The sequence below is a fragment of the Anticarsia gemmatalis genome, chromosome 26 (assembly GCF_050436995.1).
Source record: "Anticarsia gemmatalis isolate Benzon Research Colony breed Stoneville strain chromosome 26, ilAntGemm2 primary, whole genome shotgun sequence".
Classification (NCBI taxonomy): domain Eukaryota; kingdom Metazoa; phylum Arthropoda; class Insecta; order Lepidoptera; family Erebidae; genus Anticarsia; species Anticarsia gemmatalis.
In genome coordinates this window covers 439,008-458,912 of record NC_134770.1, presented here as the reverse complement: position 1 = coordinate 458,912, position 19,905 = coordinate 439,008, and the positions used below count along the sequence as shown (strand labels likewise).

Genomic DNA, 19,905 nt, shown 5'->3' with positions numbered 1-19,905 from the left:
ACTTGTTATCCACGCATATATTATTATAATATGTTTACATATAAAACATATGATATTACCTGCTTCTCTATACGCAATAATTTTCTTTAAATTCAAGCTATTTCCTCTCCCAGAAGTTGCTTTGTCAATCCATCAGATTTTAGCTTAATTGGTTCAGTTATTCAGATATGTAAGTATAACAAATACAAACTAAACTACTACGATTACACTTTGTTCCTTGTGACCTGTAGTAGGACTGTTAAAGATTAATCAATTAACTAATTATACGTACAAAAAAGTTAGATATTTGCAAAATACTAGCAAACTTCGTTTATCCCTTCTTTGTATGTTTGTAAAAGTCCTTACTAGTTATGACTGTTTTTTTCTGGGAGTTTGAGATACTTCCAGCGAATAATTATAAAATAGTGTAGAATATTTGTTGTGCTAGTAGAGTGACAACATTGATTGTATCATTAAATTGTTTTGTTTCACAATGAGTATTCAGATCAGTGTTTGTTTTTATTGTTCTTAATTATAATCACATCACAAAATTCTTAGTGTAGGTGATAGATGCGCCACGTGGAATACGTTCAAAGCTACAGTTAAACATTAGTCTTGATTTGCCGTTCAGTTAGTTTGACAGCGTACAGTTACAAGTATGTTTGACGTAAAGTCTTGTTCAGTAAACTTGACAAGTAGACTTGCACAGTAAATTTGCCAGTCCATATACTGTCAGTATACATGTCATAGAATATGGCTGTTGGAAGGTACGTCAAGTAGATTCCCCCAGTTATCCCGAGGGTGATTGACTACCAGTATTCATGACATAGAGCTTGCGCAGTAAAATTTACGAAGTATGACTGACAGGTAGACATGCACAGTACATTTAACGCTTAAAGCTAGCAGTAATGAGCCGAAAAAAAAGATTTCTTATGGCTACCGTTACGTACATTCAAAAGTCATTGATCGCTTCCCTAACTACCACTACTCATAGTAATCACAAATGAATCAACCTGTCGAGTGACATTTGTCGTTTATTCAATATCCATGTCACTGTTTCATTGTAAATCAAATCTGTCAACGCGTACACACTTGGCAATGTATGCGAAAGAAAAAAATACTTACATTTGTACTGTAACGTTCTATATTTAAAATTAGCTGACACCCACTTGGTTAGGATGCAGTTTTGGAAGCGGGTCGACGGCCAATCGAGGTGGTGACGTGTCAAAATCCTTTGATAACAAAACTAGTGAAAATTGAACCTTAATGTCCATAAAATAGGGATGCTTTTCATTTGGCAAATTCATTAATTGATTCTACAATACTTACTATGGGAATATAGACTTGATGGGTCTTATTTTAAAGCATAGAATTACTTTACCATTGCGTGATCGATATTTTTTTACATCCAGGATTATATTGTATTAGGGGAATATGGATCTTGCAATGCTTGAAATATGGTTGAATGTCTGTTGTATGGTGTTTTCAAATGTAATCGATAAAAATGAATCGTTTATTCCTCCGTATAGCGAACTTTTTTGCTTTGGAGTCGTATTATAGAACTGTCAATCACAAATACACAATGCTTGATGATAATTAAGGTTTTAATTGTAGTTCGTATGAAAGAGAATCAATGAATGCCTTTTTGCGTATATCAATCAGAGAAATTGACTGAATGGATGTGATTTTACCGATTTCAAAAAGGAGGAGGTACTTTGTTCGATGGAGTGTTTCTTGTTCGTATTCTGAGTATTCGTATCATTGCCCACTATTGGGATCGTAAATGGGCTAAAACAATATATTATTATGTATATATCTATCGAATTGATTATTTGACTTATCCAATGGCTATGATTCAATATTGAATATTAAATAAAAGTTAATGATTACAGTTGTTTTTGCAACTAACTTTATCTATAGTTTCTGAGAATTATATGTTAGATTTTTATATTATACAAAATAAATCTTTTATCTATTTATTGTTCAGGAAACAGTTTTTTCGATACTTATATCAATTAAACTCAATGTCACTGACGTAATGTTTTAAAGACATAATTTGCTGCGTAATTTTAATTTTTAATAACTTTGTCATATGTCATAAATGCACAAAACCACTCAATACAAATTATTAGAAAATTACCCATAGCTATCACCAAATTCACCCATCTTATGGGAAATATTGGTAATAGGTGTAAGCAGAGTATTCCTCTTTCAGCACTTTCAGGTAAAGTTTAAGTGCTGAAAAAAGGAATACTACGAGTAAAATTCTCCTATTCATAATTACTGTCGTTATTAAAAACATTACCTTTGTTTCATAATACTAGGATAAAAAAAAAGAATAAATGACGTCGCTTCTTCCATTCAAGTAAATATTCCATTCAACAAATACTTTTGTACATAAAAGCTTAACAAAATTATGGACACATTACGCATTAGGTCCAAGAATATAAACTGTATGTGAATTTCCTACAACCTTTTATAGAAATACGTTACATTACTTAAGTTGACAATTATTTTATAGCACTAAGATATGATCGTGACTTTGTTTGTGCAGATTTTGCGTGGTTTTAACACTGTCTATTGGTCTATTTAACCAGTATTAATAAGGAATAATAGGCGTTTACAGTAATAAAAGTTTCCTCAAAATCGGCTAAGTATTTTCAAAGATATATTTGTTTCAAATGTGAGCAAATATGCACGAATAACAATATGCAAACCGAGACAGGAATTGATTTCTTCACTTTAAGGTTATTCTGAAAAAATACTTTTCTATTTTCAACCAGCAGACTATCGTATCTTCTATGGTACGACAGAAGTCTCATCGAAATATGTTTAGCAGTTTTCAACACAAACAAACAAAAACAAACTTATAAATTATTCTAACAGATTGACATTACAAAAGTCTAGTTTTATAGCTTATAAATAGTTTATAATAGTTATGTAGGCATTTCCTCAATTCTCGCGGTGGCTAGCCTTAACTGTGCGATGACGTCACACTTAGATCATCGCTAATTGTGGCAAGTCGTTTGTATGGACATGCGCATGCACATGTGACGCGGCTTATATATGGGAATTTGTTTTTTTTTGAGCTTAGAGTGTAATAATGAATGGGTTTGTTTTATTGATTGAATTACTGTAGTGCTTTGTTTTAATGGTAATACTATCGCACGCAAAATTCTTTTTCTTGCATTTGATATAGTCTATATTAATCAGTGATTAAGTAACAATCAAACGGTGAAATAATTTTTGAGATCAGTCCAATACTTTTTGAGCCAATTCGTGACAAACATACCTACAAATCTTTCTTTTTTATAATATTAATTATGGTTAGTATAGATTGAAGTCATAGGTAACGCTTGCGTATGAATTGTCCTCATAAATGAAAGGAAAGAGGAGCTGGGCCCTAAGTCAAAAAAATTGTGAATTAAGGAAAGTTCGTTGTTCAACTGCAACTCCAACCTGTACTGGACACAAGGTTTAACTTCTCCCTAATTTCTGGAAGAGATACTTGCAGTTATGGGACAGTAATGTGTTAGGATTATTTAAATTTAATGTAATATATGTCATCTCTTGCGGATGTTTTTCCTTATATATGAGAAAGTAGCTAGGCTTAAAGTCTAGCCAGCTGACTAAGTGATGTGACTTCACATTTCTTCAAGAACTGTGTTAAAGAAATCTCGTTCGAATAAACATGTTTTTCTTGACATTTTCCTTTGCCACAAGTGATAATGAATTCTAATACACACGTGACTGTGAAAAGTCATTAGGGGTTTGTCGTAGGCTTTCATAGAAATAATAAATGACAGACATACATTTTTTCTTCCGTATAAATTTTCCTGCGTGTGTAAACTTTGGCGATTACACTGAAACATAGTGTATATTAATTTACTATAGAAAGTATAGTTACAATTAAAGGATTTTTCAGGTCAGTAAATTCGAACCTGCTGACTTCGAAATTACCCAGCATAACTTTAACTATATATAGGTACCATATGTATTTAAATTATTTTGTATGACAAGATGTATGGATGTGAATGAGGCAAATAGCGTTTATTAGTCTCTGCCTAACCCTATGGGAAAAAGGCTTAATATTATGTATGTATGTATTTATAATACCGTTAAGTCCATAATTTATATCAGTACTTAACAAATGGCGAGTTCCGTCAGTTCCGTGCGAACAGGAGCGGCAGGATACGCAGGAGTCAGTTTCCGTGTTGACTCACTAACGCATATCAATGTGACATTGAACTATATTGTATGTGGGTACATGTTCGTGTATTAAATACACATGTGGGACGGCTAATTGTCGGCCGACTGGTGCCGCTTGGACTGCAAAGGGTTGACTAGTATGATGTTGTTTTATGGGAATAGAACTGTAGTAGTAAATTTACTTATATGAATAGTATCTGAATAAGACTGTTGAATTGACTAGCTTTTAAAAGTGTAGGGCTTAACTTAGGCTTTTTTAGGTATTAGAATTACTGGTTATAAAACTGCAGACATTTTTTTATGGACCCATTTGTTTCTAACAAAATAACAGTAGATTATAGCTAGCTAGTTACGGCTCTTATTGGAATTTGTTGTATCGAAAATGTCGTAAAAATACTGTTTATTTAGCTTTGCTTGAATACAGAAGCAATAATAGATTAGATCATCAAACATTAGTCATGAAAACTAGTGAGAAATTTAACAAAAAACTTTACCAAATAAGGTAAATATTTACATAGATTAGCGCATTAATACAATCATACGCCCGCATGGATTTATTACGACGTAATTATTTGCAAAGTTTGTCTCAGCGCCATCTATTGGCAAGCATTTATAAACTGTGTGCGTGATTTATTATATTTTATACGCTGGCAATAAAAATAAATCGATTTTTAACACTCTTTTTTATTGCTATACATTTTGTTGATAATATTTTTAAAGTTAAAGATTTATGGAATTTGTTATAAAAATACATACTGCATTCTTTTAGAGCGCAAATATCGATGACTAGTACCGAGTAGTACCGACTAGTAAAAACTAGTGGATAGATTGCGCGTCTTTTTCCCTATAGAGGTGAGTTACCAGAAATATGGAATATTTTAGACGTGCGTATTTTCCCATAAATATAAGTTCAGGTAAAATTTTGACCAGCTATGTTTTTTAGTACCATTAATTTTGGATAAACTCATTTTAGATTGATGTAAAATTATCTTTACTGCCGCATGTGATGAAAGCAGTATAATAAAGAATGTTTTTTAATATGTGGGTCAATAGTGACATAAAATGGAGACGACTGGCGTTAAGTAAATAGGACTTATATCTTCCAGTAGATCAAGAAAAGCTGTCTATGATGGTGAAAATATATTTGAGACATTTCCAATATGAAACAATCCACGAGTATCGGTAGACAGTATAACAGAACGGCTCACGTGTCGGCCCGTCACGTTTATCCGTGACCGTCATGTATAATGAAGCTTTGTTTATTGTCACCGTTTTCCTTTAACACTTCTGTTTAATTGTTATTTGTTGCTTTGATTTATTTACTGTTATAAGGACTTAACTGTGTTTTATGGAGGATTTACTGAGATATTTGATGATATTGAAGTGAAAGTACTGTGGTGGTTTGTAAGGAGGTGTATTAATTTGAATTAAATGAAAGCTGTATACAAGGATTTTTTTGTGTGTGTTAGTTACCTGAGGTAATTATTGTTATTATGATTGTAGGCCATTATATGATCTTTAATGTTTAACTTATGATCTGTGTAACAGGACTTCAACTTACTCAAAAACTAATAGCGTCTTTAACGACTGACAATTGTTTCAATAGATGGCGTTGTAACAAAAAACAGTATATTTTTAATGAATAATGATTAATGTATGTGTATTTGTAAAGTTATTGCATGTAACTAATATAATTGTTATCTGTTTAACAGGTGAATCCCGACGGGAAGGCTCCACGGACGAGCCGACGGCGCCCGACGGCGATGTCGACACTAGTGACGCAAATACCAAGGAACCTGACAAGGATAATAAGTTAGTATTATATACTGTTTTATTATTATTTATTACTGTATACAATTATTCTTGAAAAGACCTGCTTTATCATGAACTCACGCACAAAAACATTGAATGGATATACTGCAGCCACTTTGGAGTCGTATTTTTGTTACGCAAAAGAGATACATTTATGCTTGGAAGTAAATGGTGCCTATGATTTTTATGTAATACTTGTGTGTTCCAAACATTACAAAATTAGTAGCATTGCACTTTTGTTTTACGTTTTTTATCTGAAGCGACAATTGTCACTCGTAGCGACACCTAGCGTCGAATAGTAGAACTAATGTTTTAGTTCCAACGTTTACCGCTTGGTCTAGTTTCGACTGGATTCCGGCAGAGTGCGCGCTAGTGTTTGTTTATTTTTATTGGGACATCTTTTTTACACTCTTGAAGTGTTGACAAGTCTTCATCATTTGAATTTATGATAGCACAGAAATAGACACAATTAAAGTGTTTACTTTTTCATATGAAAATGTTATGAGTGAGTCATGTTTGTCAGTAGAATTATGACACTGGTGAGCTTTTCTTGGATATAGCGGACAATAATTAAATGATCTTATGTTATGTTTGGCTACCGGCCGGACTCGTAACCTACTGTCATTGCGACCACTGATGTTTCAGCACTTCCTCTTTGGCGCTTCAAATACTTTCACTGGTTCGCAATATGCTACTTTCACTAATCAACTACATAAAAAATGTATGAAGAATAATATTAATTCCTCATAATTTTCCTTACCACTATTAAATATCTTTTCCCCACTGGTCCAGCTGGCGCTCCCCCGCGGGTGGTCGCGGCGTCAACCGCGCCGAGAGCTGCCGCGAACGCGACGCGCCTCGCCGAGGCAAGCACCGCAACGCCAGCGACCCCAACCGGCTGACCGCGCACAACAACCAGTGAGTACACGCTACTTGATCATAGGTGGCGTTGTGTGGCGAAAGTTTATCATAGACGTGTGTAGACTGAAACTTAGTGAAGGAGTTTTATTGATTTTGGAAATTCGTGGATATTTTTGGAGACGATAATGAAAAGAATTGGGTTGCTATTGCAATCTAATGTTTGATTTTCTAAACACAAGATTTTTTGGTCTAAAAATACATAAACCAAATGGTTTTTTTTATTTGGTATGTACGAAGACTAAAGGCATCACCATAATGTTGTATATTATTAACACATCTATTTTAAACTTTCGCCATGCCATTGCTTTTGTATTTTTTTTTTCAGGAACTCGATTTTTTCGGCATGAGTTATTTTTGGCATACTTACTTATATTACGGTGGAGAAACATATAAGTAATTTAAAAAGTAGGTACACGTATTCAACCATTTCCAAAATATAAAGTATCAAAACAATTCAATCTTATAACTAATTATGCTTTACATACTAAAATCGATAGTCGGATATAATATTTTGATACTAGAATCATATCGATAATATTATTACATGAACATGGAAACAAGAGCAAATTCCTTGTCGTCCAGAAATATCACATCTATCCGTGTCGGGATGAGAATTCCGATACTTTTATTTCCCAAACCGTTATATGCATAGACTTAAAAACGACACAACTCACTATTAAATACGATTATGAACTTTATTTATATGACAATAGAATGCAGTTTCCAAGATAAGATTGGGTGATACACGTTTGTTGCAAATTTGAACGTTATTTTAATGCTTATTGGGTGTGTTTTTGAAGTGTATCGTGTTCTTAAAAGGGCGATGTGTATTTTTAATTTTCAACTTTGTCGTTATAAATTTTAAGTTTAATGTCCTTTGTACAAGTTTTAATGAACAAATAATTGAATTTGGAATGTATTGTTTTTCATCAAATTTGTGTTTTCATTGTTTTCGTTGTCGGTCTATTTGTGTGAACCTTCTTTTTTATTATGATGAAAAAAAATATTTCGTTTAAGTAGAGTTTCATGGAAATTTTCTCAATTCTATATGTAGATTTCCTAGGAAATCTAAAGTTTATGATAGCCATTTATCATTCAAAATATTCCTACTATAAACGCTCAGAGAATTTGGAAAATATATCATTATGTCTTCCTAGAAACAGATATAGCAAGCATACAAATTTTCAGTAACATTCAGTTGAAAATACCATTGTAAGTTGACCTCTCATTTGCATAACGATACACAATTCCGGAGTTCAATTTAGCTTGGTTACCGTTCGCTAATAAAATACATATTTTCTGATTATCAAAACATTTATTTGGTTAAAAGTAGTTCTAGGTCTTATATAAGTTTTTAGTACGATGTATACAAACAAATATAGTTGAAATAACCAGTTTTAGTATGCAGAGAATCTAGTATCTATACCTAGTAATCTAGTGCATGTAGACAGCCTAGATCTCTGTAACATATACTAGATCTCCGCTCCTAACCAATATTAGTTTCACCAACGAATCTACATTGGTCAGTGCATTGATTCTCTAGTCGCTCGACCAATTTCACTTGACCTCCGACCTAGACTATTACGACCGCTCCAATAGAGCTTGGTACAATGGTTAGTGCAATAGCACCAGATTCCCTTGCTTATAAGACCAGTATAACAAGACCTCCCGTTTTAGCCAATATGGTTGAACTACTGGATCATTTAAAGTTGGCTGGTTCAATATGCAGGACGGATTTTCGCGTGAAATTTTCAGTTGAGCTCGCGACGCGATACGAAACGCATTGCGGTCATTCACCTTTGAAATTTGAAGCCAAAAACGATTTTTGGCACGTTTTTTTTGTATTGTGTATTTGTGATTTTTGTATCGGTTGTGTATTTGTATTTGAAAAGGTTGGCAAAAGTGTGTCATTTGAGATTTTGTTTTAGTGTTCACGTGTTAAGTACATTTTTACTTGCAATTTCGACTAATTATATCAGTTTTAGTCCTCACCCCGCACTTGGACAGCGTGGTGGACTCAAAGTCTCCTCCTCGTTTGGGAGGAGACCATTGCCCAGCAATAGGACAGAAAAAATGGTTAAAACAAATGTATTTGGTTATTGGTTTTTTAAGCTATATTTGCTTTCAAACTTGTCGCGGTATTTCAAAAGAGATGTGATTTACTGAAAACACCGGGTGGCCTTTATAGCTGTCAGCTCTTTATTGATTGTGAGTTACGAGGCTCAATATCTGGACTAGACAAGTTTTAATTACTGTTTCACGATTTATACTGTTTTTGACATAATCGGATGCTGATTCAAAAGCAAGTTATAGATTAAAAGGAAATGAAAATCCTCATTGCTTTTAGACCCGTTTAGCCATTTAGTATTATGTACAAACCGCGATAGTTTAAAGTCTGAAATTGAAAACTTTTGATTCATAAAATACAGTACATTCACTACTTTAGCTATTTATTTCTGTTGTAATGGCTACATTATTACATTTGTAACACACGGATATTCGTTACTCTTTCACGCAAAAACTGCTTATTAATATTGATGAAATTTGACGCACAGATAGTAAATAACAACTCGTTACTTTTTACCCCGGGATTCATTTGAAGGCGGCCATAGTGACGTACAAATATTTTTAGTGACAATATAATATAATATGTGTGTATGTATGTTTGTATATGTTGTATGAAGCACGCAGTGCGTTAACAATGGACATTCTTATGTCAGGTCGTATTGAATAACATTCTGCCATTTATACAGGGTGCTCTCTTTGTTATACAGCGCGGAAGTTCAAATATTGTTCGTGAAATATTTTGGTAATTACATTGTGTATAAAAACATTTGTATATGTACTTAAATGTAAAGTCGTTAACGCTTTTCACGGCTTATGTATAAATGCCAGATTACTTATCTGCTAGATAAATTGCCTGGTATAAGTAAAACCGGGCACTAAATCTGTTAAAATAATTGCGGACATACATAGATGGGAACGCCGGAAAGGGACGCTCTAGAAAGACATACACAGATCATATCAGTGATGTCCTGTATGACAAGATGTATGTATGTGAATGAAGTAAGGGAAGTTTGTAAGTTTCGTACCCCTATGGTGAAAAGGCGTGATTTTATGTGTGTATGTATGTATGTATAGATGGCCGCTGTTGCAGCAGGTGTCAAATTAATTCGGAGAGTCTATTTTCACTGCAAAGTCTCGTTATAAATATCAATACGCGCAATATTTGTTTTTCTGGAAAAGGGTTGATAGTCCAAAAAGTTAATGAAACCATGCACCGAAGGCTTAGAAGATTCAAATAGTATACAAGCAATGCTTAGAAATAAATTAAATCGTAGTGAGAATTAACTAACATTTTCAGCTACGTTTCGTTTTACGGCACAGACAACAACACTACAGTAGGTAGCGCATACGGAAATTACAGCTTGTGTCCTCTACACCAAATGTTCTATACATATAACCACAATGTAAACCTCCCTATCGACCCGTGTTTCAAATTCGCCGAGCGATGTTATTTAAATGACAATGCAGCAGGAATCGAAGTGAACACCGTCGCGGCGGCTTCCGTTAGATAACTAACTTTGAAACTGTTCGTGTAGTGGCCCGTGTTGCGGTGTCTGATCGTGTTGGCTTATTGAATGGATACTGATTGAAATGGGAACTTCGTTCGGCGATCTATTTTATGTTTTTGGTTAAAAATAACAGTCTTATTGATAAAAAACTGAATATTCCGTTACGTTTAAACTTTCGTGTTACATTTTATTACATAATAGAATCCGGGAATTAATACGAACTCGCATTTTAGCTTGGAGTGCCTGATGTTTTGGAGCAGGTTATACGGGCCGTGATCGCAGACTGGTTGTCTAAGAAAAAGTAATACTAATTAATTTATAAAATGAGGAAATCGACCTTCATTATTTTGTGGAAGTTAACTTAGGATTAAAAATTACTCCGCAAAACATGTTGGATCAGTGATAAAAAAACATTTGTCCTTTCGCATTTAAATTTTCAGCGAGATTAAAGTTTCTCGCGTTTCCAATGTAAAAAGACAGATATACAATTTACAAATATATTTTAAACACATTTCAATGTTGAAGTAATAAATCTAAATCAGTGCGAGCGTGACGGAAACATATAAAACTTACGAGAACGTATGAAACGTAAGAAATCATTGGTTTTGAAACTTAATAGCGCAGTAAATAGCAGACACGCCTCGTAAAATTACCGTAATGTGACAGATTTTGACGTTATGCTTGTTACTTTATATATACTTACTGAAATGTGAAAAGTGAGTTACAAGACAGTTGCAATAAGCAACCGCCAGTATAGGCCACCGGTATTAGATAAAGATCCTAGATTTTCTTGATAGATGCCTACTTATCTTAGGGATTAATTGCATTTGTTATTGACTATATAACAGTTAGTTGAAGGCGACAGTGATACTCTAAGCAACGCCCTTGACTTTTCATAAAATACTTTTTAAAGCAGTAGGAAACTGTACTATAGAATTTCGAGATACTATTAATAAAAACGAGCTGTTTAACAAAACGAAGGTTGGCTAGGAAACGGAACCTAGAACTCGACTTTTGATTTAATTTGATTACACTAATACTTAAACAAGCGTAGCAGTTACCATGAGTTGAGAATCGCTACTCTCCAGAAAAAAAACTCATGTAAATGTGGAATCTATGTACAATATACTAATATCTAAAGCTTTAAAATATTCGACGATCACCTAGTTTTCAAAGAATTCCAAATTCCAGAGATAGTAAACATGTTGTTTTATTTAATTTAATGTTTATTTTGTATCAACACACGCGGTGGCGTACAATTTATTGTATCGCCTTTCAACTGGGGTTTCCCGTTTGTTTATATTATTATCATCTAGATTTTTATGCGGAGATTCTGATCAAATATCTATAGGATCGGTATGGAATGAATACTGAGGAGTTACAATACGGTACGCTACCGTAACATAGTTAAAAATACACATAATGTTATAATGTAACGGGTTTTAAACGCGATTGAAAATTAAAGGTTAAGATACATTATTTGTTTATCCGACGTTTCGATCGAATTACATCAACTGTGGTCACGGGCTGTCTTAAAAATTCTTGTTAATTCAGGTTATGAAGTTCATTGGTCTGTGTTTATGTATGTATATATATAAACAATTTGTGTGGAAAATTTGGTTAAAATCCATTCAGATTTTCTTGAATGAAAGAGTAACAAACATGCATTCATCTCAAATCGTTCATAATATGAATAATATCGCGTAGTCCCCTACGACGCAGATTCTTAGTGTGGGCGTTGTCTTTAACAAAAAACATCATAACAAATATTTTTCTCTGAATTAAATGACTAAAAGCTCAGCAATGTTCATAAATTACATTGCTATCACTAGGCTTTGCTTGCCACGTGAAAAACACTCACGTTTTCGTATATGTTTTGTAAAACTAAATAACTTTTGTTTATCCACTGCTAAGGAATTCGTTATTTATATATTTTTATCCATTGTACATTTACTAGCAAAAATATGTACACAATTGAACTTTTGATTTGAAATATACGATTATGTATAAAACTAGCTATAAAATTGTCATTGTAATTTAACTATGATAGCACAATATTTGCAACATGCTTTTGGACAACAAACTGCACTTATTTTACTGTCTTTTAATGAAAAGAGTGAAAATATGTCAGTCTTTGCCAAAGAAATCATGGTGTTTACGTGATTTCACTCGTACTTTACCTCAAATTTACAATCAAATAAAGAAATTGCAGTAAAGCTACATTCTTTATACAATTGCATTATGTAATTATAAGTCAAAGTCAAATAATAATATGCTTTATTTCATAAACTTTAACAAGTATTTGAAATCGTCATAGCATTTGTTATCTATCACCGTTTCGGAAAAGCTGTTGCTCGTGAAAAGAAACGACAAGAAACTTACGGATTGCTCTTTTCTATAATGCCGTAGCTTCAGTGTTTACTGCATTACTGCCCAAAATGTGACTATGCACACATATTTCTGCTCGTAACTGTACATAAGAGATGGACCTTCGTGTTCCTGTTAGCAATGTATGTAAATTTCCACTCGTCTGCAGTGTTTATGTACTGATGTTATTGTTTACATAACTGCTGGTTATAGCGGGAGTCGCGGCCACGTTTCATTGAACAGTACCACGTGTTCAAGGGAACCTTTGCGAATAGTTGCGTTTTGTTCATGAACCGTGTAGGTAAATGTTCGATTGTATACAGTTGATAGATTAGTTTTTCGACTTGACGATTCGTGTGGATTGATTGTTGTCTATTTTAAACACGCTAGTAGGAGATACAATAAAAATGGAAACGTTATCAATTCTCTATTTTAAGTTAGGCTTGTTAGCTGTTTTAAATGATTGAAAATCGTCGCTTTGAGACCTTTTTTTTTTTTTTTTTTTTTAAAAAAGACAACTCCCGCACTAAGAATTGCTCTTGTGTAACCTAACATTACTAAGAACATTGCACTCTAGATCTGTCTTTTGACAAGCTTATTTTTGTAGAGGAGATCGTATGAAGTTAATCGCATAAATTTTTCAGAAAACTTTATGAACATAAATATTCCTGCATATTGAGAACTTGTTTGTTTTAGGCTTAGTTTGTTATGGAAACTTTTAATCTGAAAGTTTATTATGAAAGCTTATATGTAAAAGCATGACTGTGACTTTTAAGCAAAAGCCACAATTGCGTATTTTCCCCAGTCACGCGTAATAAACATACAGTACTAAAACCACTAAAACACTTGTCGCTACATTGATAACGAGTGATAACGCGCCGTTATAATTGACAACCTTCACGTACGAATATACTGCTGAGTTCATTCCTTTATTGATTTTTATACATATGTACATTAAATCAGGCCTTTTTCCTTTTAATGTAGGCAGAGACGAAAGAAAGCTTTGCTGCGATCCTTACAAACGTTATACGTTTCTATAAATACGGAATATAACTGAATTTTTTCTGGTAGACTTCAGTTTTAGGTTGCTTCCTAAAATTATATAAGTATTTGGTAGAAGTTGTGTCTTATTTCAATACTTCAACTGGGCCTTGGTTCATTAACGTAAAGTAGAAAATAAAGGGTTATTTATTACTCTGGCAAAGTATAGTTGTAGATTTGCCATCATTAGGCTTTTCTATAGAACTATGAAGCAGTAAACTTTTCCATTTAGTGTTTTCGCTACCATCAACAAATGCACTTGTAAAAAGGACCGGGTATAATACAAGTTTTCTTTAATTCATGACCCAAATATTATGTGTTTGTATTGGATCCTTAAATCAAACCACTGCTAATTTATGAACTTAAACGATCCTACCATCCATTATCAACTTTTGCCAAAACAATCACCTTTAAATATCGTAGCTACTACCACAAAATGAAGGTATAAAGCCTTACCGGGTTCATCTCGTCCAATTAAGTGTCAATACATCACCTGTCAGCGTTTATGTGCCACCACCCCTATTCAGTCCTCCATCCATCTTGCTTAACGTCTTAGACAAAGTGCTTCTACAAACCTTTCAGATTACGTTGACGAAATGTTTCTTTAGACTTTTAATTATAATAAGAGCAGGTTGTTGAATAAAAAAATGGATGTTATACTGTGTGTTGCTTGATTTATTTATTATAGTATAATATTATGTGGGAATTAAAGTAATCTTGCATGAACTGGCAATCAAGGACGGTGGCAACCTGTGCCGAAATGTCAAGCACATAAGAAGAAATAGTTTCTCTATTTTCTCACTTTTGTTTGCCTAACTATGGTGATAAGTGATCATTCAGTTGTCTTAGCCGGCTTAAGACATTCGATTGGCCTTTAACGAGTACATATTCCTATAGTTTTAATTACGAAAGGAGTTTTATGTTGCCATTCGAAGCAAAAACGCAAAGTAACAAAAGTTGAACATATCTTATTAAGTTTAGCTTTTGCTATTTTGAGTTTATTCATAGGCTACATTGATTGCAACATTTTTAATGTAATAAATTGTTTTAAATACTGCAAAAGATCCTTAAATTTTCTTGCTTTTTCCACTGATACTTATTTAAAAGTGAAAAATTAGTTAGTACGCAGGTACATCTGACCGTCATATTCCAGCATTTGACCCAGTGTTGATCTATTTCCGTAGCGCCGTGATGAAATAATCGCGGCACAAGATCGTTCGTCTCGCGGATTCGTCCATTCGTTCCGACATTAGACATACTCTAGATGTTACGTTTTATAAGATTTTAATAGTTCTAGCTCGATTTATTCGATGTTTTCAGATCGTATGATTTGTTTGACGTGAAAGCGGAAACTTGTGATAAATGACAATTATATTTTAGATAAATTTTTAAAAGGTTTTTTTTTAAAGTGGTCGAGGAAGTGAAAGCTCGATAGCAAGGTGTTTCTGGCCTTGTTTTAGGTTCGATTACCGAGTTTGTCATTATACTATTAAAAGACTATTTGTGATTTATAAATAAGCTTGAAATAGAGTCTTGGGGAATTTGGTATACTTATATGTATTGCTGGTTTTTAAATCGTTTTATTATTTATTTAACCTATCTCATTCTTGGGCCAAGGTCTCCCCCCCACCCCCAAAAGAAGTTCGTCTGTTTTTCTGTCATAGAATTTAGATAGTTAATTTCGATTTATTCTTTATGGCCAATTAAATTCGTTATTTAATAAAATCTGACAAGACTATTAGAATTTACAAAGTGAAGAGACATACTGGCATATCTCACCACTCATCACAGATATAAATAATGTAGAAAGTATTTGTGTAACAAGTACAGTTTAAATATATTTAGTAGGTTAGATTTCGGGTGCAGCGGTCAGTGCGATGTACGATATAACGCTATTCGCACAAGTGACACATCCTGTTGACATAATTCCTTGTCCTGTTTCATAAATTATGTTTTTGACGTCAATATTTGTGTTATGTGTGACTTTGAAATGCAAATTGGGCTGACCTTGTATGGATAATGATGTAATGATAAAATGAAAATTCTGGTAGGTCCCGTATGACAAAATGTTTGTATGTGAATAAGGCAAGATGAGCTTATAAGAATCGTACAAAGTTTAATTCTTTTGTCGCTGCCTACCTCTATTGAAAAAAATGTGTTATAATTCAAGTAGAAAATATTTATATCGTCACGTCATTTCCCTTATGGTAAATTATAGAAAAGCAATGCCCTCGAAGGAAAACGCCCTGTATATAGAGTTCGTTTTTGTAACATATGGCGGTCCTATAGCCTATAGTCGGGCTGATTACCAGTCTCCAGGCTACTGTTGAAAATATGCCAACTGTACTTGGAAAATGCCAATCACGGAAACTTAGTTTTTAGGACTATGACACGCGAAGCTGTAATAGTAGCGAGACAACCATGCGAACTATCGTTACTAAATGGTAACCAAACATGCAAGTCCAAAGTATTCAAGTAACTTTAATGAGTAAAGAAATAATTATACAAACAACATTAATAAATCACTCTATAATAAATCTCCAGCAATATTTATTTCAAACACACAAATCATGAGCGTATTTCCGTGGCCACGTGCGAACTTGATGGTCACTATTCAGTACATTGCTGCTTTAATGCAACGTGTTGATCACTATAATCATAAAGATAATACAGTGTACAGCATAGTGGCTTTCGAATAGATGTTAACTTGGATGCATGATTATTCTCAGTATGCGTATCACGTACATATCTTAGTTGACAACAAGTGTACGTCAAATTGATGGTCACTATTCAGTGCATTGCTGCTTTGACGTAACGTGTTAATTTCTTTAATCTAAGAAAGAAAACAATGTACAGCATTTTGGCTTCAAATAGTTTTCAACTGAGATACAAGATGGTCACTCTAGTCGTTCAAAAAAATGCATTTTAACACATTACTGTCCTACTGCTGGGCAAGGGTCTCCTCCCGTAATGAGGGAGGGGTTAGGCCTTGAGTCCAAACCATCAATTAATCCACGATGTACTTGACAGTTTGATCGTTTGCCAATTTTATAAACGTTTTTAATCACACCTTCTACCCTTGAGTAAGAATAGACTATTTACAAAATAACTGATATTTCGTCAGTTTTTCTGTTATTTTTGGTGTTTTGTTTAGATCTCGTTGTTTGTGGAGTTATTTATGGGTAGTATGACTCGGTTGCATGTGGTTGTGCAAGTTTCGGTTGTAAAGGTAGATTTTTTAAATAGTTTTTACTAGTGCTAAAGGTGATTTACGCAAAAAGTGTCTTTTACCAAATGTCTGTAAAAATCAATCATCTCTTCGTGATAGCAGTGTAACTCAAAAACTGCATTTCACGTCTTAACAGAAAATTAGAACCAATTTCGAATATTTACAGCCATTTAGCGCTCAAGCATGTCATCAGTCATTTACCCAATCAGTCACACGCTTACGTAACACTTAGTCACTCCATTGTTTACAAACTACCTACAGTTTCGATATCGCACGCCAAACTCCCGCCATTAATCCGCGGCCATGTTTGAAAGCTGTCAGTGTGACGTGTGTTTGCGCGGGAAATTAGCCTCGTACATCATTGACCCATTCTCGACTTCTATTCTCGAACTAAACATCTTATTATTGAAATATGTATTTATTAGGGTCAAATGACTCATGTATTTTTTGACTGAAGTAATGAAAAAAGGAGTTTTTGATTGAAATTAAGATTAGTGGACGGTTTTCTGTAAACATGTTAATGAGTATTTGTAGGTTAGTAGCAAATCAATGTTGATCTCAATTCCGAAAAAGACTTTCGCCGTCACTCTTCCAGAAAAGAAAACCATTACTTTTTTGTACTAAATAATGTTTTTGTATCATGTTGGAATCAACAAAATCTTAACAGATATTCCCACGCTCTTGTCATAGTGGTCCTAGTAGTCCTCCTATTTTCTCATTCGTTTTCAATCTTTAACTTCGAATTATGTTAAATAATAATACTCAGCAATATCACAATGCGGCAATCAGCAAAAAATCTCTTAAAAATGTAATAGAGAAGACATGACCTAAAAATCAAACTTGACATTTTCAAAAGTCTTCAGCAAAGAAAATCTGCAGATGTCACAAAAGCAAAGATATTCAGTTTCATAAAGGCTATCGAGTGGTTTGTTCTCGATCGATGGAGGCGGAGGCTTAGCGGCGGTGTCAAGTGTGTGGCGGAAGTGGAAGCCGCACAATCACCGATAATAGCCGGCGGCTTACAATCGTTCACGTGTACCTTATGACTTACACGCTCTGTGTTTTGACTAGCTGTGTTTATGTGCTATGTAGCTGATAAACATAAGAAAAATTATCTTTTTACTTGCTAAATTAGAGTTCAGAAATCTAAACTTAGGTATATTGTAGTGACTAGTACGTAGGAAAATTTAAAGGCCATCATCACAAAAATATTATATCTTATGTCACGGCTTCCCAGAAAATATGATACATAAAATTTGTTCATTAAATATAACTCATTTTGATATCCAGCTTTAAATCACACATTTTGAAGTAAAAACTACTAGAACTATTTTGGAACAAAATAAAAGTAGCTTTTTTTTTGGTTATTTTTTTCACATAAGGGATCTATTTCCAAGAAAAACAATATAATCCTCTCATTTCCTACGTACAACGACCTCATAAACAGCTCCGATACTCTTGACACTTATTACAATAACCCTGAAATATTTGAACCGTCTAAATTCCTATAAAAGTAAACAACATCTTAATAATATTATCTTAACCTTCAAAACAAATACATACTATAATTAAAACTATCTTGATGAAAAATACACGTTCACTCTTCATAAGAACATATTGCAAGCGATAATTGATTCACTGTGTATGCAGCTATTTGAAAACAAGTGCGATGTTTTATATGAGAATGGTTTCCTCTCCTATTTTGTGAAGAAGCTCCTCTTTTTTATGAAAAGACTTCACTAGACTGCCATATTTTGAAATAAAAAACAGTACGGGGGCTTAGCAATGTCCCTTTAACGTTTCGTAGCAGACAGGATCTTTGATATAGACTTTAGGATGCTTAATATATACGATTTTACAACATTTTTTAAATCATCCTTATCTCTTATATTTTCGTACCAAATCCTTCTACCTAGAAAACTGAACACCCAAAATGTATCCTACGTATATCGACATCGATGCTCTTATGGCTGTTTAAGGTACCTATAAACCCTCTATAAAGTTACAAATTTCGCAAACCTCACGAAAAATAGTGAACAACCGAAAAAAACACTGCACATACATCAACAAGTACAGTTCGCTATGTCCATCCACCGTGTATGCACACCGCGCCCGTACAGTTAGTGCGATTTATTCACGAGCAGAACCTACGCCAACGACAAACAAACACATAACGCTAACAACATAACTCGAGTATGTAATGGACGTGGTCACCATGTGAAGAAACATCCTGGGACAATCTTAGAAATTTCTCAAAGATATTTTCTACTATGGTAAAGTTTTAACTAGCATTTTTCTGTTGTTCTGCTGGCATTACATGTCTTAACACACTACGACAGGGAAAATGCCTTCTAGTGTCATTTAATAAGGCTGGTTATCTTTACTAAGTTACTATGATAATTACTTCGTTCACTGCTTGTTAAATATCGTTGAGAATGCTGCTAATTTGGTGCAGAAATTTTGAATAACTCAATGTTTTTACCTCCGAATTCACGCCAATTGATACTGACATTCATTAATTGATACTGCAGGCAAGATTTAGTTGTATTTGGGTTAGTATTTTGTCAATAAAAAATTGTATCTAATTTTAAACGAAGCGTGCCTTACTGATTTATAAAAAAACAGTACAGCTGGCAGGATATTTTTAAAGAATTACACGTTAGACAAAAAATTTACTGCACATGGCTGCAATGACTTAATTGGACTACTAACAAAAAGTTTTGCTTTTTATCATTACGACACAGATGTCTCGTTTTTTTTGCAATTATACCC

The 19,905-nt window shown here is 33.7% G+C and overlaps 1 protein-coding gene across 5 annotated transcripts in view; it reads left to right on the top strand.

Moving 5' to 3' along the window:
* RhoGEF2 (Rho guanine nucleotide exchange factor 2) overlaps window positions 1-19,905 on the top strand; it is a 243,736-nt gene that overhangs the window by 192,677 nt on the left and 31,154 nt on the right. For 4 of the 5 annotated variants that reach the window (XM_076131552.1, XM_076131551.1, XM_076131555.1 and 1 more), the window contains 2 exons: window positions 5,901-6,002; window positions 6,789-6,918. In XM_076131552.1, the coding sequence (XP_075987667.1) occupies window positions 5,901-6,002; window positions 6,789-6,918 (232 nt within the window). The remainder of the gene's footprint in view (window positions 1-5,900; window positions 6,003-6,788; window positions 6,919-19,905) is intronic. The other variant, XM_076131553.1, reaches the window with a different exon arrangement.